Below are 26,000 nucleotides of genomic sequence, written 5' to 3' on the forward strand. Positions count from 1 at the left end.
GCCTGATAGAAACAGGTCTGCTGCCAGATCTGTTGAGTATTTCCAGGATTTTCTGTTTTCATTTCAGATATCTAGCATCCACAGTATCTTGCTTTTGGATTAGCTTCTATTAATACAGCCTAGAATCTTTTATCTTTATAAATGGAGATGTAGAGTATAACAGCAAGGAAGTTGTGATGAATCTTTATGAAACACTGGTTCTGCCATAACTGGAGTACTGTGTCCAATTCTAGGCACCAGATTTTAGGAAGGTTGTAAAAGGTACAGAAAATATTTACTAGAATGGGTTCAGGATGAGGGACTGCAATTATGTGGGCAAATTGGGAAAGCTGGATTGTTCTCCTCAGAGCAGAGGAGGTCAAGAACTTCGATAGAGGTGTTCAAAATTATGAGGGTCGAGACAGAGTATCACAGAATCTTTACAGTGCAAAAGGTGGCCATTCAGCCCATTGAGTCTGCACTGGCTCTCTGAAAGAGCATTCTACCTAGTCCTGTTCCCCTACCTTATCACTAACTTTACACATTCCTTCTTTTCAGATAGCAATCCAATTCCCATTGAGTACCTTGATCACATCTGCCTCCATCACCCTCTCAGGAAGTTCGTTCCAGACTCCAACCACCCTCTGGGTGAAAAATAAATTCTCACATCACTTTTACTCCTTTTGCCAATTATTTTGAATCTGTGCCCTCTAGTTCTTGATGTTCTCTTGAGTGGGAACAGTTTCTCACTATTTACCCTGTCCATACCCCCTCAGAATCTTGAATACCTCTATCGTCTCTTCTCAGCCTTCTTTTCTCCAAGGAAAACAGTCCCAACCTCTCCAATCTATTCTCATAGCTACAGTTCTTTATCCATGGAATCATTCTTGTGAGTCTCCTCTGTACCCTCTCCAATGTCTTCACATCCTTCCTCAAGTATGGCGCCTAGAACTGGATGCAGTACTCCAGATGAGGCCTAACTAGTGTCTTATACAAGTTCAACATGATATCCTTACTCTGTACTCAATGCCTCCATTATTAAAGCCTAAGATACTATATGCTTTATTAACTGCTCTCTCAACATGTTCTGTCATCTTCAATGACTTATATACACATACACTAAGGTCCCTCTGTTCCTGCACCTCCTTTAGAATTTCTCCTTTTATTTTATACTGACTTGCCATATTCTTCCTGCCAAAATGAATCACCTCACACTCCTCTGCATTGAACTTCATCTGCCACTTCTCTGCCCAATTCACCTACGTATCTATGTCCTTTTGAAGTTCAAGACCATCCTCATCACAGTTGACAACGTTTCCAATCTTTGCATCATCTGCAAATTTTGAAATCATGTCCTGAACACCACTGTCTAGGTCATTAATATATAACTCGAAGAGCACGGGTCCCAACACTGACCCCTGGGGAACTCCACAACAAACCCTCCAATCTGAAAAACAACCATTTATCACTACTCTCTGTTTCCTGTCACTCAGCCAATTTCTTATCCAAGTGCCTACTTTCCCTTTTGTTCCATGAGCTAGAACTTTGCTCACAAGTCTGTTGTATGGTACTGTACCAAGTGCTTTTTGAAAATCCATATACACCATATCAACAGTGTTAACGTTATCAACCTTCTCTGTTACTTAGTCAAAAAAACTCCAGAAAGTTAGTTAAACATAATTTTCCCTTAATGAATCCATACTAGCTTTCCTTAATTACCCTGCACTTGTCTAAGTAACTACTGATTTTGACTCAAACTAATTTCCAGATGTTTCCTTACCACTGAGGTCAAACTGACTGGCCTGTAGTTGCCAACGTTATCTTTGCACCGCTTTTTGAACAAGGGTGTAACATTCACAATTCTCCAGTCCTCTAGAACCTCCACTGTGTCTAAGGAAGACTAAAAGATTATCACTAGTGCCTCTGCAATTTCCACTCTCACTCCGCTCAGTATTCTTGGATGCATCTCATTCGGTCCTGGTACCTTATCTACTTTAAGTAAAGATAGCCTCTCTAACACCTCCTCCTTCTCAATTATAAATTCTTCTAGTGTACTAGTTACCTTCTCTCTCACCTGAATAGGTAGAAAGAAACTGTTCTCAATGGTGGAAGGATCTAGAACTAGATAACACATACTGGAGGAGATTGGCAAAAGAACCAAAGACGAAGTGTTGAAAAATTTTTTAGTGGTTAGGGTCTGGACTGCATTGCCTGAGAATGTGGTGGAGGCAATCATGGCTTTCAAAGGGGAATTGGATAAGGACCTAAACAGAAAAATAATTTGCAAGATCACTATGAAAAGACAGGGCAGTGGAGTGGGACTATTGGAGTTGCTCTTGCACAGGCTGCATAGACTTAGTGGGTCAAATGGCCCCCTTCTGTTTTCTAACTACTCAATAATTCTAATTATTTGGTTATTATCACATTGCTGCTTGTGGGATCCTGCTGTGCATAAAATCACAACCTTCACTGTACTTCATAGAGTCAACACAGAAACAGGCCCTTCGGCCCATTATGTCCATGCCAGCCATCAAGCACCTATCTACTCTAATCCCATTATCCAGCACTTGGCCTGTAGCCCTGTATGTTATGGCATTTCAAGTGCTCATCTTAAATGTTGTGAGGGTTCCTACCTCTACCACTCCTCAGGCAGTGTGTTCCAGATTTCAACCACCCTCTGGGTGAAAAAATGTTTCCTCAAATCCCCTCTAAACCTCCTGCCCCTTACCTTAAAATCTATGCCCCCTGGTTATTGACACCTCCACTAAGGGAAAAAGTTTCTTCCTATCTACTCTATCTATACCCCTCAATTTTGTATACCTCTATCAGGTCCCCCCTCAGTCTTCTCTGCTCTAAAGAAAACTGGATATCCAGTTATCTAGCCTATCTAATCTCTCTTCATAGCTGAAATGCTCCAGCCCAGGCAACATCCTTGTGAATCTCCTCTGCACCCTCTCCAGTGCCATCACATCCTTCCTATAGTGTGGCAACCAGAACTACACATAGTACTCCAGCTGTGGCCTAACTAGCATTTTATGCAGCTCCAGCATAACCTCCCTGCTCTTATATTCTATGCCTCGGCTAAATAAAGGCAAGTATCCCATATGCCTTCTTAACCACCTTATCTAACTGTACTGCTGCCTTCAGGGATCTATGGATATGTACACCAAGGTCCCTCTGATCCTCTGTACTTCCTAGAGTCCTACCATTCATTGTGTATTCCCTTGCCATGTTAGTCCTCCCAAAATACATCACCTCACCACTTCTCAGGATTAAATTCCATTTGCCACTGCTCTGCCCATCTATATCATCCTGTAATCTAAGGCTTTCCTCCTCACTATTTACAGCACCACCAATTTTCATGTCATCTGTGAGTTTACTGATCATACCTCCTATATTCACGTCTAAATCATTAATGTACACTACAAACAGCAAGGGTCCCAGCACCGATCCCTGCAGTACACCACTCATCCCAGGCTTCCAATCGCAAAAACAACCTTCAACCACCACCCTCTGCCTCCTGCCACTAAGCCAATTTTGGATCTAATTTGCCAAATTGCCCTAGATCCCATGGGCTCTTACCTTCTTGACCATTTTCCCATGCGGAACCTTGTCAAAAGCCTTACTGAAGTCCATGGAGCCTACATCAACTACACTACCCTCATCTACACTACTAGTCACTGCCTGGAAAAATTCATTCATTGGCTGTAAAGCGTTACTGGGGCTCATGAATCATGAAAGGGGCTATATAAACTCAAGTATTCATTTCCTCTCTTTACTCACCACCTTTCATCACTCAATCTGTTATAGCCAACCGCCCCCATCCAAGTGCTTCCAACACGATCCAATCCAATTGCTCGCTGAGGGTGGGGTGGGGGGGGGGGGGTTTGCTGCGAGTCAGGTGGTCTATCATTATCCAATCGAATTGCTGAATGGCTGGTGTCGGTCAGGTGGTTTCCAGTTGTCCAATCGCGCTCTTCCCTGTCACGTGTGGCTGCCAGTCCAATAACTTCGAGCCTTGGTCATTCCAGATGATCTGAGTAAGATGGCGGCAGCGCCGACTTTGCCTCAGTGCGCAACCGGGCCCGAAGTGATTCGTGGGCAGGTGTTCGACACCGGGCCGCGATACACCAACCTCAGCTACATCGGGGAGGGAGCTTATGGCATGGTTTGGTGAGTGCGAGTTCTCGGGGTGGGGGAGAGGGCCAGAGCTCGCAGAGGGAATGGGAGGGGGCGGGAGAGGAGCCAGAGATTTTGGGGCCGGAGGTGGGGAGGGACCACAGAGAGAAGGGAGATCCAAGCCGAGGATCCGCGGGAAGGAAGATGCAGCAAAAGCAGGTGTGTGGATCGGGCTGGTTAAGATCCTTGAAGGCATTGGGCAGGATTGAGAGATAAGCGAAGAGGGTGGGGATTTGGAGGGAAAGCGAAAGTACTGGGGCTTTGCAGGGGGTGGGAGAGAGGTCCGGGAGTGGGAGGATAAGGAGAAAGGAGTCAAATACATGCAAGGAGTTACAAAATACACGATGGAAGGTGGAGAATTTAGGGAAAGGGAGCGGGGAGGAAGGAGGGAGGGGTGGAGGAGAAGTTCCAGTATTTGGGTGCGGGGAGGATAAAGGTAGAAGAAAAGTCTGGGCATTCTGGGCATTCGGAGCAGGAAATAAATGCAGTTGAGGATGTTGTAAGCGGGGAGAGGCTGTGAATTTATAGGAAAAGTGGAGATTACATAGATCGTATTACAGGGTATAAGGCTGTAAATACAGTTTAAATTTACAGGTGTTCTGAAGTCTGTTCATTTTATTTTGGAAATGTAATTGTGGTTTGGGTTTCTTTTTGCTTACTGGCATGCATACATGCAAAGAACCCGTAGAATGTACTGAGTGCAAAATTGAGATCGAGGAGTGGAGATGCCAAATAATCCTTCTCTTTGATCAAATATGACTCTGCCTTCTATTATTGCATTTGGTTCTTTCAGAGGCCCTTTGTACTACAGCAGTAATGGCCAACAGGAGTGCCATGGAGTGAATTAAGCAATGTTGTCTCTCAAAGTGTGGAGAACCACCTAAAGATATATTTTTTCCTGGATGCTACGGAACTTTTAGCCTGCTGCAACAGGCCATGAGAGTGACTCTTTGTCTGTGCTTGCATAACTGGTGCTGTGTAATACGCCCCACAATGTAAATAAGGCAGATAATAAGTATTAGCAGTCGGAGCACATAGGTGAGCACAAAAAAACTGAAAACATATCTGGGGTAACCCTAATAAAGTTTTAATATTTTACATATCTTCTTTTGAGAAACTCCTATGACCAGGGCATTTTTTAAAAGAATTTGTGAATTAGCAACAGTTTTCAATTAGCAACCATTTTCTCTCCTCAGGCTAGTGATTTTAGCTGAGTTGTCATTCCACTGACATTGGCAGCCCTCTATTACTTTGCCTGAGTGGCCATTTTTCATCCGAGTCTAGACACTGAGCATTTTCAGACTGTTTGACTGTCGTGGACAGTTCAGCCCTGCCCAACCCTGTTGCCCAATATCCACACATACAGTTTACAGTTGGGCTTGCTGAGTGAAGATCAGAAGAGAAAATCCAGGCTGCTTTTGTGTTCCTTCTCAGCCTACAGATATTGAAATCAACTGGAAGCATCCCCACTGAGATCAGCTAATTGAACTGGCTGCTTTGTGGCTGGTAAAAGACAGCATGTTTACTTGCTGTTCCATTGAGGAAGTCCCCTTTTAAAAATTTTTCATAATTAATAAATTAATGTGTGTGGTGTAAGATTCTTGTCTTATCTCAGCAAAGCTTTCCCACAAATATGTTTACATGCTAGTTGTAGCAGGCTTTTATATCCCAGAATTGGAGTCTCATTTCCTGGAGTTGTCATGTTGTTGATAATGGCTAGATGTTCATTTGAGTGAAACATTACATCATCAGTTATCTGTTTAAAAATGCACAAAGTTATAGCTTTAGTATAATGCCTCTTTCTATAACCCTGCCTTCCTGTTGTGCTTGTAAGTTTATTTTTCTGTCATCATTCCAACTAATTCCAGTTTTGTAATGGGACTTTTTACTAAGGTCAATTGGAAAGCCTCAACTGAAATGCCTCTGTGCAAAACAAAAATCAGATTTGTAGAAGTAGTTGTTTGGTCATACAGAACTTTGGTATTGCTGAAAAAAGAGACATGATGTCGAAGCTTTTCATCTTGCACTCATCAGGACAGATTCACAATGCCAATTGTAAAGGGAACAACAATTTATGCTGCATATTTATACTGTCATGCAGTATAAATTGTTCCCTTAACAATTGGCATTCTTGCGGATCTGTCCTGATGAGTGCAAGACAAACTTCGACAGTGTGACTCTTTTTTCAGTAATACTGAAGTTTTTAGAAGTATTATTCCTAGTCTATTCAATTAAAATAGACAAGGCAAGGTCAGCTGGAATTTTATAATGCTGTGTTTTTGTGTGAAAATTGCTTTCTTGTCATGGCTTGCTGTACTTTTTGAGAACATGACTACTTATTAGATTAATGTGGTCTGAGTGCGCAAGAAACAGTAGATCAGTGTGTGGTTAAATAAAATGTGATTTAAATTCAGCCTATCCTAAACAATACTATATCCCACCACCGCCCTTGGAAAATTAATTATACTATTTGGGGAAATGGTATAGCTTTTATTGTATTCAAACACATCGTGCCAATTGAAGCATCTTGACTAGGTATTGTGATTTAGTTGCCTCCTTGGTTGTAAAATAAGGTGGAATTTTACAAGCAAGAATGTTTCCTCAACAAATAGAGAAACCATTTAAAAGTGCTGTGTAATTCACCCACTGATAAGGAGATTAATTAGGTAGGATGCCCACACTAATAGTAAATATGGGTGTGTAGTTATTCAAAAATTAATTGTGCCTTTTTGTATTAAAATGCTGCATTTTGAATTAGTGTCCAAATTCTTACACTTTCTGTGGAGTCACCTCCTGCATTTGCAAGGAGTTTTGTATCAGTTTCAAAACTAGGTTCTATAATTTTACCTGATCCTGAAGAGTTTTTATAAGAATATTATCAGACAGGTGCAGGTTTTTTTCTGGGGCATGACCTCCTTGATCCTCTCCCACAAGATATGTTTTCATTTAATATGTGCTACAGATAATTTTCATGGCTTTGGGCAAGTAACGTGTTTTGACTTATGGTAAATGTAGAAACATACACTCACTAATTCTGTGATATTTGAATATGCTTGTTGTCTGTGATGTTTGCTTCTGGAACATGGAATAAAATTTTCCACTCCTGTGGCTTCGTGCAACTCCTCTAATGCGGGTCTTGTGTAGAGTTTAGTGATCTAAATGCAGATATTCCCACAATAGCTGTGTTTTCCACTACTGTAGAATGCAGCTCCTGCTCTGCAGCCCTCCTTACATTAGAATCAATGCAACTTACAGCACAGAAGGAGACCATTTGCCCTATCCTATGTGTGCTGGCTCTTTGAAAGAGGAGATATGCTCAGTCCCACTTCCTTGCTTTTTGTCTGCCCGTTGCAAGTTCCTCATCTGGGAGTACCTGTGCATCTTCCTTTTTAAAGTTTTTAAGCAATTGGATTCCACCATCTTTTCAGGTAGCATGTTCAAAGTCCTCACTGCTGAAGTCCCTCAACCCTGCTGACATCCTGGTAAACCACTTCTGCACCATTTCTAAGGCATTTACAGCTTTTCTGGAGTGTGGTGCCCAGAATTGTTCACTTTACTATACCTGTGGCCTAAACAGTATTTGTAATGTTTTAGCATGATCCCTCTCCCTTCATAACTCTATTACTCTATTTACAAACACAAGGTACCAATTCCCCTTTTTTAACCATGATTAAGTTGCCTTGCTATTTTTAAGGATTTGTGTACATGGACACCATGGCTTATATCTTGATCCCTCTTGATTGTTTCGGTTTTGAAATTTATTATGTAAAATGATCTCTGGATTATTGTGACAGGGGAAGGAAGAGTTGTGGCTAATTTATGTTAATGTCAAGTGTTTACTTCTATGCAGAGAATTCCTCTGAATTGACGTACATCGTTGAGGTTGGGATGATTGTCTTATGATGCAAATGTCCATTCAGGTGGTGTTGCTAAATTAATAATGTTGCAGGACTTCACTGAGGAATATCATACAGGTCAAGTGTCTCAAATACAGCTGTCCAAAATCCAGATGATATTTATAAGCTGCGATGCATCAGCTCACTGGAACAATTTGACTAGCTGCTGTGGAGGCGCGCCAGACTAGTTATTGGTTTTGCACACCGATCTTTTCCCGCTCTACCCTTGACCCCCACCGGCTTGGGCGGATTTCATGCATCCCCTATTAATTGAATTGAGGTTCTGAAATTTCTCTGAAGTCCGGCACAGATTCAGTTACCAGTTTTGAGACACTGTACCTGTACTATTTGTCCCACTTGTCATAGCTTTCACTGGCGCCTACTTTTATTTCTGGCTTGTTGCTCTGAAGCTGATTCAGAGCCTTTCCTTTCACTTTCTGTTAATCTATGCTATCAGATTTAGTTTGGTATACTAACAAGAATCTATATTTTCACTCATGCTCCATATCATTTCCCACTCAAACCCAAATGGAGGTGTTCATTGAAGATTTCTACTTTGCCTTGGTACAGCTAACACTTGGGATTCATCCATTGGAGAAATTTTGTGATTAATCCCATAGTATAGTGCAGTGTCACTATGTTACCTTGCTGCTTTTTGCCGATTCCATATTTTGATTTGTGCTGGAATATAATTCTGATCTGTTGCTAATTCTCTTAAATATCTTGCTCTAAGCTACAGATTGTCATGTATTCAAACTTTTCCAATAGGATTACTTGTTGATAAAGTAAAATGAAAGTACTTTTCATGAATTGTATGTACAGAACAGTAGGATGCCATTCAACCCATCACGCCTTCATAGGTTCTTTGAAAGAGCTGTTCGATTAGTCCCACTCCCCTGTTCTTCTCCAATAGCTCTGCAATTTTTTTCCTTATCTAGGATATAGCTATTTTCCTTTTGAAAATTATCATAGAATCTGCTTTCACTGCCCTTTTCAGGCAGTGCATTCCTGATCATCATAACTCGGTGCGTAAATATTTGTATTTATCTCCCTATGATTCTTTTGCCAATTACCCTTAATCTGTGTACTCTGGTTACCAACCCACCTGTCAGTGGAAACCAGGTAAATAAGGAGAAACTATCAATATCCTTCATAATTTGAAGATGATTCAATAAGACTAACACTAAAATAACACTAATTAAATTTATTAAGTTTGAAGCCGACTGCCGTGATTTATTAGCTCACCTGGTGGTTTTATACTTGTGAAGTAGTTGATTGCTACTTCAGATAATTGCGGGTGAGAGGAGCACAAGAGCATAAAATTGGATTCAAATGTTGTCTTCAGCCTCGGTTGTGATAGTGTATAATGTTTGCTATGCCGTGATATGGAAAGTACATTCTCTTTGTACGCCACTGAGCAGAAGCTTATGGTTGCAGCGAAGACTTTCGCTTGCTGGAGCAAATGCAATAATTTTTCAAAAAAAGAATCTTGCAATTTTTTTTAAAGAAAAATAAAACCTCTTGTACTAATAATCATATTTTCAGAGTGTGCAATGCTGGTTTTGTCTTTGGGAGGGTGATAAAACTAAACACACCTCAAAACTTGCTTTTTAAATAATCTTGCAGGCTTATGTGACCTGTGAATTTGCTACTATTGTTTACATATCCAGGTATTTCTAGGTACTGCAGTTAAAATAATGGAAATCTTTCTTGAAGTGCTTTAAAGAGTAAATCACCATTAGGAAAGTTGAACTTAGCCTGTTGCACATCTGGACAGAGTGCAGCTGGTTGCATTATATACAGTAGTGATGTAAATTTGTGATGTTCTACTCAGTGCATGTTTTGTCTTATTGCTTCCCTCCTGTCTGGCAGATGGGAGTCTATGTTCATCCATGGTGTAGAGTATAATTTGTAGTCAGCTATAGAATAGACAGTACAGTAAGTGTGATTAAATGAAAGCACTTACACCATTCTCGCATTTTTCCTGTCTTGTGAAACTCATCGTTTTCCTCAAAACTGCATTAATTTTAGGGCAACTATTTTTTTCATGGTGTTACCCGTGGCTCAGTTGGCAGCACTCCTGTCGCTAAGTGTGTGTTCAAGTCCTACTTAAGGACTTCACAAAAATCAAGGCTGACACTCCAGTATAGTACAGAGGGTATGCTGTGCTGTTGGAGGTACCTCCTTTCAGATGGTACGACAACTCAAGGCTGTTTCTGACCCCTCAGGTGAACGTTAAATATCCCATGGCACTAATTGTGAAGAAGAGCAGGGGAGTTATCCCCTGTGACTTGTACAATATTTGTCCCTTAACCAACATCAATAAAGAAGATTGTGATCATTAATGCATTGCTTTTGTGGGAGCCGCTGAGAGTAAATTGGCTACGGTGCTTCCTACATTACAACGATTGCACTTCAAAAATATTTAATTGGCTGTAAAGCACTCTGGGACGACCTGAGGTCGTGGAAGGCACCTCACAAGTGCAAGTCTGCCTTTTTAATTTGTTGACATCAACCTTTATGTTGTGCCAGCAGCAACTTGCATCTACTTGAAGCTTAGGATGTTAGGATTGAGGATATGGACAGCAGCGTTTTTGATGAGCTGAAGTTTGTGCAAGGTGGATGATGGGAGGTCAGCCAGGAGAGTATTGGAATATTGCAATCTGGAGATGATGAAAATATGGATGAAGGTTTCCACAGCATATGCGCCGAGGCAAGGGTAAAGATGGGTGATGTTATGGAGGTGGAAGTTAAGGGGATCTTTGTAAGGGAGATGATATGATGGGATTGGAAGCTCAGCTTGGGGCCACATAGAACACTAAAGTTGCACACAGTCTGGTTTAACCACAAACAGTCCGGTTTAACCTAAAACAGGGGCCACAAAAGAGGATGGAATTGGTGGCGGGAGAACATAGTTTGTGGCAGGGACCAAAGGCAATGGTTTTGGCCTTTCCAATCTTTGCTGAATTTTGGGGCTAGGAATTGATGTTGGGCATGCGAGCTAGCAGAGGCAGTAGGGGGATGGTAGAGATAGTTGGGTGTCAGCTTACATATGGAATCAAATTTTATCCTTTACTAAATGTTATAGTTAGTGTTCTGCATTTTTTAATAAATGTAGTTCGGAATGGACATGAACTTTCCTGTTTTGAGTACTTGCTGCCTTTTCATCTTGCAGCAATTCATTTTTAATAATGCATTAACCAGATTGTCATTCAGGCAACATGTATTGAATTGAAGGTTGGACTATTCAACAATGTGTTGTGCTGTGACCTGCTATTGGCAAGTCTTAATCTGCAGACTGGAAACTTCAAGCAGCGTTAAAGAAAACCTTGCTCTTATGGAGTGCCTTATCAAACTGCCCACATGCCTCCAAACGCTTAACAACTAGTGAGTCCTTTGAATTGCAGTGATCTGAATCATGTCAGTTAACAACTATTTTGTGCAAAGATCCAACAAACAATGAGATGAATGACAATTAGGGTTTAAACAGGGAAATGAGAACCAGGAGGTAACATTACAGTAGAAAAACAAGGTGCAAAAATTGGGAGAGACAGATAGCATGAGAATAAGAAATGGTAAGGTATTAAGTGGGGTCAGAGTAAGAGGGAATGAAATTAGGTTTGCTGTACATGTGTATGAACACAGAGTGTGGCAAATAAAGTTAGAGAGCTGTAGGCGCATATGGCCATATGGGAATAAGGTGTTGTGATACTGGAGGTACAGGAATCCCTGGATGCAAGATGTTCAGGAAAGTTGGGGAAGGACAAAAAGGAACTGAGGGGGGGTGGCAGTATTGATTGAGGAGAATATTACAATGCTGGAGAGGAGGATGTCCCAAAGGAGTCCAGGACAGAATCTTGGTTAGAGGTGCTGTTAAACTAGTGTGTGTCTTCTATAGACCACCCAATTAGTGGGAACGATATGGTGGAATAAATTGCAAGGAAATTTTAGAGTAGTTATAACGAGGGACTTTTACTATTTCAGTCTATATTAGGATAATTATAGTTCAGAAAGACAGAGGGCGAAGAATTTTTAAATTGTGTTCAGGATTGCTTTCTAGAGCTATATGTCTTGGTCCAACAATGATGGGGGCATTGCTGGATCTGGTTCCTGGGCACAAAGTGGGTTAAGTGGATCAGTTGTCATTAAGGAAACACTTAGGGGGACAGTGACCATTGTATAAGGTTTAGGTTAACTGTGGAAAGGGGAAAGGAACAATCCAGAGTAAAAATAATTAATTGGGGAAGGGCCAGTTTCAATATTGTGAGAATGGAGATGGCCCATGTAAATTGGAATTGAAAACTGACCGACCTAGCCTTAGATGTGCAGGGCATAATTTCAAAATTTGCAAATGGCACAAAACTCTGAAGTATTTTGAACAGTGAGGAGGATAGTGATAGACTTCAAGCAGACATAGAGAGACAGATGGAATTTAATGCAGAGTGTGTGAAGTGATACATTTTGGTCGGGAGAAAGAGGAGAGGTGATATAAAATAAGTGATAGAGTTCTGAAGAGGGTGCAGGAGCAGAGAAACATGGGGGCATATATGCGCAATATGTTGAAGGTGGCAGGACAGGTTGCAAAAGCAATGGGTTTCTGGCCTTTATAAGTAGAGGCATAGAGTACAAAAGCAAGGAAATCATGGTGAACCTTTATAAAGCACTGGTTTGACCTCAGCTGAAATAGCGTGTCTAATTCTGGGCACCAAACTTTAGGAAGAATGTGAATGCATTAGAGGAAGTGTACAGAATATTTGAGAATGGTTCTGGGGAAGTGGGGTTTCAGTTATGTCAATACAGTGGAGAAGCTGGAGCTGTTCTCCTTGGAGAAGAGTAGGTTGAGAGAAGATGCAATAGAGGTGTTCAAAATCATGGGTCCAGACAGAGTAGATGGAGAGAAACTGTTCCCTTTGGAAGGGTTGAAACCAGATGACACCAATTTAAAGTAAGTATCAAAAGAATCAAATGCAACATGAAGAGAAGCTCTTTTACACAGCAAGTGGTTAGGATCTGGAATGCACTGCCTGAGTGTATGGTGGAGGTAGACTCCGTCATGGCTTTCAAAAGAAGATCAGCCAGTTACCTGGAGATAAAGTTTGCAGGGCTGTAGGGAAAAGATGGGGAAGTGGGGCTAGGTGAGTTGCTTTTGCAGACAACCTGCACAGACATGGGCTGAATGGCCCCCTCCTGTACTGTAACTGTAGTATAAATCCTTGTCTGTTTTTATCGAAAGAGTGATGTAGGACAAGATGCCAGAGAAACTGTGCTTTTGCTACTTGGCTGCAGTTCTGAAAATTCATTAATCCCTCTGTTAGTGCAGTGGAGCACCAGCATCAATTATGTCCATAGTTTTTTGCATTAGGCTTCCATGTGATGTTGGCTTGGGCCACTTTGTTTACTGATGTGTGATAGGAAAAGTCACATGTAAACCAAAGTTCAAAGTGTTGCTTGGTCTGCTTGTATGATACTTAACTCTTCACCTCAAATTGTTCTCACATGATCATCACCAGTGACAAATCTTTAACCACCTCTACATTACTCCAGTTTTATACAGTGCGCAATGCTGTTTTTGGATGCCATCCAAGTTTGAAAGGACAGAATCTTGAATTGATGGGTGGATTTCACAGTTGACGTGAACAGTGAATGACTTTGCATGGCAACTATTGCGCTTTACTGAAATCCTAGTGATAGAGCTGCAGGTTGCACTTTCTTGCACAGTGAGGGGCATTGCAATGTCTGCAGACACTCAATCACAGTTAATGCATTTGCATGGGCCTGACATCCAGTGATGGCTGAGGTCTGTTTCTAATCTGTCTTAAATAAAGATAGCTAGTGTAGTGGAGAAAGCATATTTATTGATCCACCATTCTCATATTTGGCTGCATAACCTTCAATGTTAACATGCTAACCTTTTCCTCAAATGTTCTTAAGAAGTTTTCTGTTATGGAAATGGGACCTTTCTAAATGTATACTGTTAGAAAAAATGCAATGAAGCTTTATGCTGTCATTGTAATTGTGAAACTGTATTAAGGCAGGGGTCCAAGGAGCTGCCCCTGTACAGAGTTAATCTGTACTTGAGGTGATGGGTGTGCCCCTCTAAATGTTACCAAACATTCTGGTTGTCTCGAATAATGGTCTTAAATTCTGTCTGCGGTAACCCCCCCCGATCAATTCTCTCTCAACCCACAAATGATGCAATCTCCAGGGTCTCCCTGTTCCAATTTGTGGAAAACAGCAGCTGCCCAAAGAATCACAGTGCTTTAGTTGTAGAATGTGTCTTTTTTAGTTTACAATAACAACTAAACATGCAGGAATCTGACAGTCAAACAATACCTTCCCCAGCTTGTAAATCTATGGTCCGCTTCTTTATTGAGAGAAGCCTGTGAGATAACTAGGTGATAAGTGTGCTAAATGTGCAAATTCCAGCTCCTGATATTTACATGTTTTTGCAGCCCAAAGTAATAGTGCCTGTGTTATTCAGGTACTGATTGGAAGTCTTGTCTATATTGGCACGAAATAGTTCCTCTGAGCCTATTGAGATTAAAAGCCAAGCTTCAATACAGAAAAAGCTAAGTACCATTATACTGCTCTATCTGTATGAGGCAACAGCACTTGTTCTGAGTTAACAAGCATGATGTCAGTCTGGAATTGCGGGGTCTTACTTCATCTTTAAATTGTTCCTTAATGCAACTTTGTTATGTCATTACTCTGCCAGGTGAAGCTAATTGGATGAGAGCTTCCTAATGTGCTACAGGCTTTCATTGGGAGTATAAATTGTGTGAAGGCAGTCCTGATTTGGTGTTTATGTGCAGATGCTAACTCTCTTTGTATGAACGTACTGAAGCCTTTGTTGCAATGAACACTTGAGATAATTGTCTAAACCATAGGATTGTTCCTATTCTCACCTTGAGTAAAGGCCATCTGAAAATCGTTTAATCTTGAGATTCAAATTCCAAACACAGCACGTAGCTCCTCTTTCTCCAGAATCTCCCCAAAAGTAGATAGTATCTATTTTAGTCAAAACTACTTTCTTTGGAGCTTTCCATGTTTTCACTACTACTGTTGTGTTCTCCTTATTCAAATGTTGAAAACTTGATTTGGTATTTAACACTTGCTCACGGGCTAGAAGCAAAAGTAATGCGGGATAGCAGTCCATTCTGTTTCCTTCTCCAATATATTCATGGTTGTTGCATTTTATTTATGGTTGCCTTTAAATTAATTGCCTGGTGACTTTGAAAATAGCCATGTTGTACCTTCCTGTTGTTCAGTTGGCGTCCTTCAATATTGGCGTCCCTTTGAATATTTATTAAATAACTATAGTGAACAGTACTGGTGCAATAACAGGCACATTAATGATCTCACAAGTGGGATGTCTAAGATACTTTCATTTTACTTGAGTGCCATCAACGATACTGGCTAATATAAATGGACTGGAAGCAGAGACTCGCCTCTACTGGCTTGTTTAATATGCTGAGCCAGTTCTGTGCATAACTGCTTATATTGATGCAAGTATTCTGATGCTCAGGACTAGCTCAGTGTCATGATTTGCAATGGAACCCATTGTTTTAGAAAAGGTACACTTTGCTGGTAATGCACAGTGACTGAAATAACAAAAGGGCCAATTATTCTTTTATTTGGCTACTACTCAGTATTCCCTAGACAGGTGAATAACCCTCTTGCACTCCTTGAGTTCCAGTGAAACTATGGGGCATTGGCAGCCTTAAATATAGAATGAAAGCAGCATAGGACATTGATTCTGTCACCGGCCTCCCAGGGCAGAACTGCACAGAGTTGTAACCTGAGTAGTGGCTTTATTTCCCAAATGGTAGGGTAGATTGAAGCACGCATTTCTCAAAATCCATGTGTAAATTGCTTCAGTTTTAGATTTTAGAAGCTTGAATGCTTTCAGGACTGCTCAGCAGGGAGTCTCTGTAGGGGTTGGGAGCACAAGTGCTGTCACTTTCTATACAAACAGCAACTAGACAGTGATGTTTCATGATCTGCTTTGATGAGCTAAATATATCTTAGAATTCAGGGTTGCAAAAGCTGTAACCAGCACCCAGCCTCCTTAGTTATACCATTAGGATGCTTTTTTAGAAGTAATAATTCTGCTTAACGCCCTCTTTTGTTTTCTGCATGTTTAAAATGCGATAGTCTATTGGGGAATTAGGTGGGAGGGGTTAAGAATCTGACAGCTGAAATGACAAGTCCATGGAAGCACCCTGGGTTAATCACTATGTTTACTCATAACTCTGCTCTATCACACTGTTTTGTTCTGTAATGCCTCCCAAGGCAGTTTTCCTGATGTCATTGGCACTTGCTGTTTAAATAAAAATATTTAAATAATTGCATAACATCCTTTTTCCTTTGTTAAATGGGGGGTTTGGAGGGGGTGGGGGGACACCACGACGACGACATATGGCAACTAATTTCAAGCTCTATTACTTACTGCTATTGTAACAAAACTGAAGAAAATTGGAGGGTTGGCTGATAGTGTTGGTTCCTGTTCCATTCAGTTTGCCAGCTCTAGAGGCAATAATAGGGCTTCATTCCAGTATAAAGCTGATTTTCTGATTCTTTTACATAGCAGCCACAACATTACAGATGACTACACTTCAAAAAATGCTTCATTGGCTGTACTTTGTGATGTCCTTCTGTTGTGAAAGACACTAAATAAATTATAGTATGAGTAAATAGGGCACTTACTGGTGTTTGAAGATTTCTGTTGTACCAGCCATTTGGAGGGAGACCTGACTTTGACAATTGTGAGGGGGCAAAGATGTAGAGCTGATAGGTAAACACCATTAGTGGCACCATGTAAGGATAGTTGGAGGTGCTTGAAGATGTTCTAGTTTGACTTGTGACTTTGTTTAAACACCTGTGGGAAATTTGAATTCAATAAAGAAAAATCTGGAATTAAAAAGTTTGATCACAAAACCACTGTCAATTGTCGTAAAAACCCATCTGGTTCACTAATGCCCTTTAGGGAAGGAAACCCGCTGTCCTATCTGATCTGGTCTATATGTGACTCCAGACCCACAGCAGTGTGGTTGACTGTTAAATGCCCTCTGAACAAGGGCAGTTAGGGATGGGCAATAAATGCTGGCCTAGCCAATGATGCTCACATCCCATGAGCGAATAAAAAAAGTGGCCATTACATCAGTAAACATTCAAGAAAACTATGTCCCATGAATGCAGAAATAAAATACTGCGGATGCTGAAAATACTCAGGTTAGGCAGCACCTGTGGAGACAAACTTTTAATGTTTCAGCTTGATGACCCTTCATCAGAACCGAGGAAAGATAGAGATTTTGAGCAGGAAGGTGGAAGAACAAAATGGTAAGGTCTGAGATAGGGTGGAGGAAAGGATAGACGAAATGACAAAAGGTTTCATCATACAAAAGCCAAAGGGAGTGGTAATGCTTATAGTAAAGAAACAAAAGATGTGTCCAGATGACATGTTAATGGCTGTATAGCACCCATCTGAATGCAAAGCGAAGGAATAAAGAATAGAATGAGAAAAAACTGATGCGGCAAAAAAAGAAAACAAAATGGAGGAAGAGGTTGTGGCCTAAGATTGTTGAAATCAAAGTTAGTCCAGAAAATTGTAGGGTGCTGAGTCGAAGATGAGGTGCTGTTCTTCAAGCTTACATTGAGCTTCAATGGGATATTGTAGCAGGCCAAGGACAGAAATGTCAGTGGGAACGAGATGGCGAATTGAAATTAAAGTGACAGGAAGCTCAGTGTCATGCTTGCAGGCTGAATTGGAGGTGTTCCCCAGAGTGGTCATCCAGAGTGCCTTTTGTCTCTTCAATGTAGAGATCAGGTTGTGAGCAGTGAATGTAGTATATTAAGTTAAAAGTACAAGTAAATTGCTGTTTCACTTGTTTAGGGCCTTGGATGGTTAGAAGGGAGGAGATGAAAGGGCAGATGTTGCATGGAAAGATTCCATAAGAAAAGGAGAGGTGTTGGGGGTGACTGAGGAGTGGACCAGGGTTTTACAGATGAACAATCCCTTCAGAATGCTGAAAGGGGAGGGCAAGGGAAGATGTTTGTTTGTTGGCATCACTCTGGAGGTTGACTGAAATGGCGGAGGATGATCTGTTGAATACAGAGGCTGGTGGGGTGGAAGGTGAACCCAAGGGGAAAACTACAATTGTTGGAGGAGGGAGGGAGGGGAAGGGATGATAGCAGAGGTGCGTGGGATAGATTGGGCACAGAGGGCCCTGTCAACCATGATGGTGGGGGTATCCTTGGTTGAGAAAAAAGGAAAACATCGGAAGTGCAAGTATGGAAGATTGCATCATCTGAACAGATGTGACAGGGATGGAGAAACTGGGAGAATGGAATAGAATCCTTACAGGAAATGAGCCGTGAGGAAGTGTAGTCACTACACTTCCTATCAATGTGTTGCATCATTGGAAGCATGGCCTTTCAGTAAAAACTGTACAGTTTTTAAAAAATATATAAAACTCCTCATTCTTCTGCAGAGGAGGGCTGCCAGATGTTTTTGTCCATTTGGTATGCTCAGTCATCCTGGAATCACCACTTCATAAGGCTGTATGGTCATGATTTGCTGATTTGTAACCAGGCGGGAACCCTGAATAACATTTTTTCCTCCTTAACAGAAGCCAGTTACAGTAAGCACCCCCACAGCCATATAGCTCACGTAGGCTAATTTAGTGCAAGCTTAGGGATCAGACCAAGGAGGCCTGTACTATACCATATGCTGCATTTTACCCGCTATCCTGGCATGGGAATTTTTTATTTCCTGAAATAAATAAAAGTAAATTATATCAACTACTGTAATTCTAAACATGAATAGTTTTTTGCTCATGTATAAAAACTGTTGGCCAAAGCAGTCTGTGAGCCTCTGAGACCTTTTGAGGAAAGTGAACAAACTTGAACAAATTTATACAGTGCCTTTGATGATCTTAGGCCACCCCAAAACTCTTCACAGCTGTTGAGGTACCACTGAAGCATAATTGTTGTAATGTATGGAAATTAACATATATTAAGGGCCTACAAACAGCAATGAGATTAAATAACTTCATGATTTGTTCCAGTGGTGTTAGTTGAGTGTTGTTGGCTAGGAATCTAGTATAACTCCTCCTTTTCTTTGAATCCTTTACATTTATCTGAGAGGTCAAATGGGGTCTTTATATGATTTCCCGGCAAAAATTCAGTACATCTGGCAGTGCTGCGTTGACCCTCATTCAGGGGAGAGTGCTTTCATTGAGCCGCAGCTGATACCTTTTTGGTCTTATTGTGAATGGAATAACAACACATGGACAGCATTCAGAGTTCAAGACAAAATAGAATAAATGGAAGAAGTGAAGTGGAGAAATGTACAAATAATATCCGGAACAAATGGCAGTTTAGACGAATGCACTTTCAAGCAGTGTTGTGGGAAAGAGGCTTTTGTAATTGGCTGTTCATTGAAAAAGCTGGAATTTTGATGTCAGAACACATGAAAAATGAGATTCCATTTCATTTCAACTTAACTCCTAGCATGGAATGAGTTGGATTGGTTGATTCAGTGCCACGTGCCTGCCCACTCTTGCGCAGACACCCCATGGTTTCCTATGCAGCAAATCCACGCTCCTGACTATCTCAAAGTGCTCCCAGATCATTTAAATGAGCTAATGCTGGGGTCAGTGACATGGGAGCCTCAAATTAACTTTGATTAGCCACCTCAATGGAATGAACTTAAACCCCAGAATTGTTTACCAGCCTATTGCAGAAATAGCTTGCCAAAATGCCAATTATTTCTGCCGGATCAGTCATGAAATGCAAAAAAAAATTGCCTGAGGCCACAAATAGCAACTGGATTTTAATATCGCCTGCATTTGGGCAAGAAAGCAGCCACTTATGGTTGAATAATGATTAATGTGAAAGGGCTTGATTGAGTTGATGGGAGGTTGTGATGCTCTTGTGTGTTGCATATTCAGGACTGTCAGTGCAGGAGGTAAATAAGAAATGATATTTCTATTCCTATCTCTTCCCGGTAATGGTGGGATTCCAAACTGCCCACATAGTTGGGTAGACATGACAAAACACTCTCTCAAGGGCCCTTGCATCCTTCCTAAAATGTGTGACCAGAATTGAACACACGACTGTAGTAGTGGCCAGACCCGAGCTTTATAAAAGTTCAGCATTGTTTTCCTGCTTTTGTATTCAATACCTCTATTTATTAATTCCAAGATCCCATATGCTTTGCTAACCACGCTCTCGATATGGCCCACCACCTTCAAAGGCCTATGTACATGCACGCCCAGGTCCCTCTGTTTCTGCACACACTTTAGAGCTGTGCCATTAAGTCTATATTGCCACTGTCTACCTCTTCTGCCAATAAGTATCGCCATACATTTCTTTGGATTAAATTCCATCTGCCGATTCTGCTACCCCATCTGTGCTCTGTTGCAGTTGATTTGTGTCATCCTCACTGTTTGCCACTACTCCAAGTTTGGTATCATTGGTAAATTTTTACATTTTACCCTGTATTCTACCACTGACCCTTCAGGAAGGCTACTGTCTACTATCCTCCAATCTGAAAAATAACCATTTGCCACTACGTGCTGTTTTCTGTCCTTAAGCCAATTTTATTTTATCTAAGCTGACTCTCCTATTCCATGAACCATAATTTTGTTAACCAGCCTTTTATGTTGCACTTTGCCAAATACTTTCCATTGCATTTCCTTTAACATCCTCTGTTGCTTAATCAAAAAATTAAATTAGATTAGTCGAGCACAATCTGTCTTTTACAAATTTGGGCTGACTCTTGAATAACTCTGACCGGTCGAGTGCCTGTTATTTTTTTCCCCCCGGTTATTGTTTTAAAAACTTTCCCCACCGCTGGCAAACTAACTGGCCTGTAGTTACAATGATCCTTCTTACCCTTTCTTCAGTAAGGAAGTTTTCAAAATGCACTGCTCAGATAACTTGTGGGGCCAGTGTCAACCAGGATCCTCAAAGTCCTCATTATTTCACGTTTTGTTATATTTCATCTATGAGCATATTATTTATGTTTTATGCTGACATTTTCTCATCACTTATATGATTGTTTCCCTTCAATAGTTGTATGTAGGTATTTGGCAGGGTTCTCCAGGTGTTTCAGGATTTGTAGAGTCTCCCCAGGCATCCAAAAGTATTTGCAGGAGTTTCCAAGGAGTGCATCAGTATTTGCACTGCATCCCTCCTATGGAAAATATGAAAACCACTGGTATCGGTTATCTGTACCTAATATAGTGGAGAATATACAGTATTCTTAGTGATCTGTTATTCTCCCTCAGATTTTTCAGTTTTCCCATGTCAGAGTTGGGGTGAAAAGGTGTAATATGTTTAAGTAACAATTTTGAACATATAACTCAAGGTATTAGAAGCCTGCATTGCAGATTGTTTTACTTGCTCTCATTGCAAGAGACTTGTTCCAACTGAGAGATCATGTGCCATACTATCTGGGTAATGTTTTACATAAAGGTAGTTTTCATTTTAGCAGAGCCACACCTCACTGCAGGAGCTGGATTTTTTTTTAGTAATTTGACTATTTAAAGTTTAAATCTCTCCCTGCCCCTAATGATCTAAAGTTATTAAAAAGGTCATAAACCTGTAACTTGTGGTTATGTTGGAGGTTTACAGGTCAGAAGAAAAATAACTTGTCAGTTCAGGCTGTCTCTGAACCCAGTTCACTGAGGTGAACTAGCAGTCCGTTAATCCACTTGCATCCTCAGCCTCCCTTCCTAACATCATATACCAAGAATTCCACTTGGATATCATGCAGGTTGCAGGTTTGCATTTCATAAAAATCCTTTGTTGTGGTTTTATACGAGGCAAAGTATATGTATCAAAAATAAATAGAAAATGGAGAGGTGCAATTAAGAGAGACAAAAGGGTGAACGCTTTTAAAAAAAAGTGGCCACCTCACTGCTGCATCGTGCGAATATGTTACATTAAGGAGTTTGTTTATTTGTAACAGTTTTCAGTAACAACGCCATATTACAGCAGCTTCCTAAATTGTTCTGATATGTTGGTTGTGGTACTAAATACATAGGGTAAATGAGCTTGCTGGTTTGCTGCTTTTTTTTAATAGTGGAAGGCTTTGAAGTGAAACTTAAGTTTGTACAAGCAAAACCTGTCATCAAATGGTTAAATTTTGTATAGCTTTTTCTTTTATTTTACCAATTCCTTTGACAAGCATATTCCAGGTATTCAGCTTATAATGTGACCATAGTACTGTCTATGGCTAGTAACTAAACGTGAGCTGCTTGTTTTTCCATCTGTGGAAACTTTTCCAATATCGTGGTTTGTGATGAGAAACTTGAGTCCCTGCCATTTGTGCACCTGATGCACAAATACAGTAATTCTTTGATTTGAGGAGATTTTAGTTGAGCTGTATTCAGAGCCTGTGGCTTCTTTGTGGAAGTACATTTTTAAAAAGATTTAGGACCTTTGTAGAAAGAACGATTTGTGGAACTTTGAGGATTGTTTCTACTGTCTTGCTCCAGCCATCATTTTAGCATTACTATTTAGTGTTAATGTTGTGTAATACCACAACTTTCATTTAAATAGCACCTTTAGCATGGTAAAGTGTCCCATGGTGCTTCAATGCATGCAGCAGCTTGGCTTGTTACTTTATTAAATAGCTTAATGTCACAAAAGCACAGTGATTGTACCTTTTGACTCTTCGGTCCTCATTTAAGAGGTTAGATTATCTTGGCAACACTGTCCCCACAGTGACCCAGTTGGTAAAGGACCAAACTACTGTTATGGACAGGAGGGGGTTTAATTTAAACAGCCCTGATTTCTCCTCTCACCACCCGTCCATAAACAGGGTGTTTTGATTTTGATTTCCTCCTTTATAAGTGGTGACATATTTTTCCAAGCCCTCAGTTTTGGTGTGATCCAATTTTTATTAATAATCCCACAAATGTGGGAAGAGGGTAGCAATGTGGCCTTCGTTTCACTCATACGATAAGAGGGGAATAGAGAAAAAGATTTACAGGGCAATCGCCACAGAGTAAAGAATTATTGTTTCGCATGAGTTCAGAATCAAAAGTTCAATGGTATATTCCTTCACAGAGGTCGGCAAGCTGAACACCGATGCTGGATAATTCACTTTTCCAGTAGAGATGACTTCCACAGTTCGATAGGCACACAGATGAATTAGTTTTGTAGGCAATGGTATAGAAGTTCCAGTAGAAAAATTATAGATGAGGGCCCGTGACTCCCACCTCTCCACTTTGGCTTTGACAAAGGGTGTGTATCCCTTTGCCTGGTTTCCTGAGGTCGTTAATGTTCCAACCTTTAAGTCTTAATGGGAGGTTGCAGAGTCCTTTGTCCTATCAGACAACTTGGCTGCAGTTGGTCAGGCCTAGCTTATGAAATGTTGATGGCCATGGTATAATTCCCTTTGAATTTGGCCTCTTCAGCCCACAGTGGTTGTTAACATCTCTTTAGAGATAACAAGTTTCTGTGATACTGCCAAATAGCTCTTATTGTTCAAGGGTCATAGCCAGACATTGCCTCAACCATTTTAAAAAGTCATTGTCCAGCTTTAAAATTTTAGAGATTAGCCAAGATGATATATAGATATATATTTCATAAAAATGTAGAGTGTGAGGTCTTAATCCCATTACACTACACAGATCAGTGTCTCAAATTTGATCCCTAATCTGCTATCTTAGATGATTTCAACCAGCACAGTAGTTGGAGTGGCACAAGTGGTCTTGATGCATTAGGGTTAAGTAGCTAAAGAACCAAGTGGCTGTTTCTGGAAAGTGGAAGTTAGATTGAAACTTTTCAGTGCTCTCTGGTTGAATAGTTACTGATAACCCCTTAACTTAATTTTTCATCTGAATTTCTAGTTATGAGAGAAAGTTGATGAACTTAAGGGGAAGCTCTAAGTATATGGGGGAAAGAATAAATAAATAGATATGTTTATGATCTCTGGAGAAACTGAACTCTCGCTCTCGCTCTGGCTCTCACTCTGCATCTCGCCTATCGGGGTAGGCAGGATGCAGATTTTAGGTTACTATCAGATCAGCCATGATCTTATTAAATGGCGGAGCAGGCTTGAGGGGCCGAATGGCTAACTCCTGCTCCTGAACTGGATTTACTGACCATAATTAGGCACCAGAGACTATGGGGTTGTTGGGTTTGGGAAATGGAAATGAAAATGTGTTTGTAGTATGAGATTGTTAGGTAAGATAGTAGATAGATTATGCAGCATAAAAGCAAACTATTTGACCTGACTAACAGTCTGTGCTGGCTGTTATACATCACACAAGCGCCTCATTCTATCTATCTCCTCCCTTCTCATCCACTTGTCTGATTCCCTTTTGAAAGCAGCTGAGCTATTTCCTTCAACCACTTCCTGTTATGGAATGGGGGGGGGGGGGGGGAATTTAATTTAAACAGCCCTGATTTCTTTTCCCACCACCTGTCTGTAAACAGAAAGGTGTTTTGATTTGCTTCCCCCTTTATGAGTGGTGGCGTGTTTCCCAACCCCTCAGTTTTTTTCTATTAACCCTGCAGCAAACTTGAGATAGGGTAAATTCACACACTCCAAATGCGGGGGAGTTTCTCTACGTAGCCCCCTCCAGCATTCATACAGTAAAGGAGGGATGCAGAAAGGAATATAGGGCAAAGACCACAGAGAAAATAATTATTTCACAAGTGTCCAGAATCAAAGTCCAATGGTGTATTCCTTTACAGAGATCGGCAGGATGACAACTGATGCTTGATAATTTACTTTTCCAGTAGAGTTGACTTCCATTATGAGAGGCACACACAGATGAATCAGTCTTGTACAGATGGTAAGAAATTCCAGTCAAAACAGTGTAGATGGGACCAAGAATTCAAACCCGGACAGTGTCTCTCTTCTGTGCTGCTGCGAGGTAGATGGAAAGATGGCGGACTGAGCTTTGCAGTGCAGCAAGACAGTATAACTGGTTTCTCCCTGCAAGCGGTTCATGTCACATGACTCCCATCTCTCCATACACCTTTGACAAAGGACATGTATTCCTCGCCTGGGTCCCCAAGATTCTTAAATGTCCTGGCCGTTAAGAATTGAAAGGAGGTTTGCAGGGCTCTTTGTCCTAGCAGACTTGTAGATTCTGGTTGGCCTGCGTGAGTTCTGAAATGCAGATGGCCTTTGTATAGTTCCCTTTAAATTTGATCTCTGCAACCCGCAGGCGGGCCATTAGGGCCTCTTCAGAGATAATGAGATGCAAACTTCTACGATGCTGCCAAATAGCCTGTTTTGTTCAGGGTCACAGACATAGCTTCAGTCATTTTAGAAGGTCATTGTCTTGTTTTAAAATTTTAGAAATTAGCCATGAGGAGAGAGAGATAAATATGGAGTGAGGTATTAGTCCCCGACACTGATGGTGAGATCCATGTTCTATCCAATTCCTGAGTAAATAATTTTTCCTTATTGGATCTATTAGTAACAACTTTATTTATGGCCTCTGGTTTTAGATTCCATCTCAAATGGAAACATTCTCCTTAGCCACCCTGCCCAATACATTCATAATTTTAAAGAACTCTGTCTTTCATTTGCAGCTATCGGGGGAAAATAAGCAAGTTGGGGCTGTTTAGAAAAGAGAAAACGTAGCTATGTATCTGATTTTTGCTGTACTTAACATTAGAGCTTACAATGCTGACAGTAGGAAGGGGTATGTTGAATAGCTTAGCATGGATACTTTTGATCCCGATGCATTGTTCAGAAATCTCAATTCAAATGCATGTTTGAAATTTCATTCTGTCTAGGGCAATATGGTGGTTTAGTGATTTTAAAAAAAAAATGTTTGAAGTACACAGGCCTGGCAACATCTGTGGAGTGAAACAGAAGAACTGATGATCTTTGATCATTGACCTGAAACATTAACACTGTTTCTGGCTCCTCAAATGCTGTCTGACCCAAGTAAATCCAACATTTTCAGTTTT

The 26,000-nt window shown here is 40.8% G+C and overlaps 1 protein-coding gene and 1 long non-coding RNA gene across 2 annotated transcripts in view; one reads left to right on the plus strand and one right to left on the minus strand.

Annotated features, from left to right (window-relative positions):
- LOC144687090 (uncharacterized) overlaps positions 1-3,837 on the minus strand; it is a 35,490-nt gene extending 31,653 nt beyond the window's left edge. The window contains exon 1 of the long non-coding RNA XR_013578057.1: positions 3,763-3,837. This is a non-coding gene — a long non-coding RNA (uncharacterized LOC144687090). The remainder of the gene's footprint in view (positions 1-3,762) is intronic.
- A 151-nt stretch (positions 3,838-3,988) lies between these two features.
- The window catches only part of mapk1 (mitogen-activated protein kinase 1), a 96,861-nt gene continuing 74,849 nt past the window's right edge, over positions 3,989-26,000 (plus strand). Inside the window, exon 1 of the mRNA XM_078553869.1 lies at positions 3,989-4,152. Coding sequence (XP_078409995.1) covers positions 4,025-4,152 — 128 coding nt within the window. The 5' untranslated portion in view covers positions 3,989-4,024. The remainder of the gene's footprint in view (positions 4,153-26,000) is intronic.

Source organism: Cetorhinus maximus, chromosome 12 (assembly GCF_964194155.1).
Source record: "Cetorhinus maximus chromosome 12, sCetMax3.hap1.1, whole genome shotgun sequence".
In the NCBI taxonomy this organism is placed as follows: domain Eukaryota; kingdom Metazoa; phylum Chordata; class Chondrichthyes; order Lamniformes; family Cetorhinidae; genus Cetorhinus; species Cetorhinus maximus.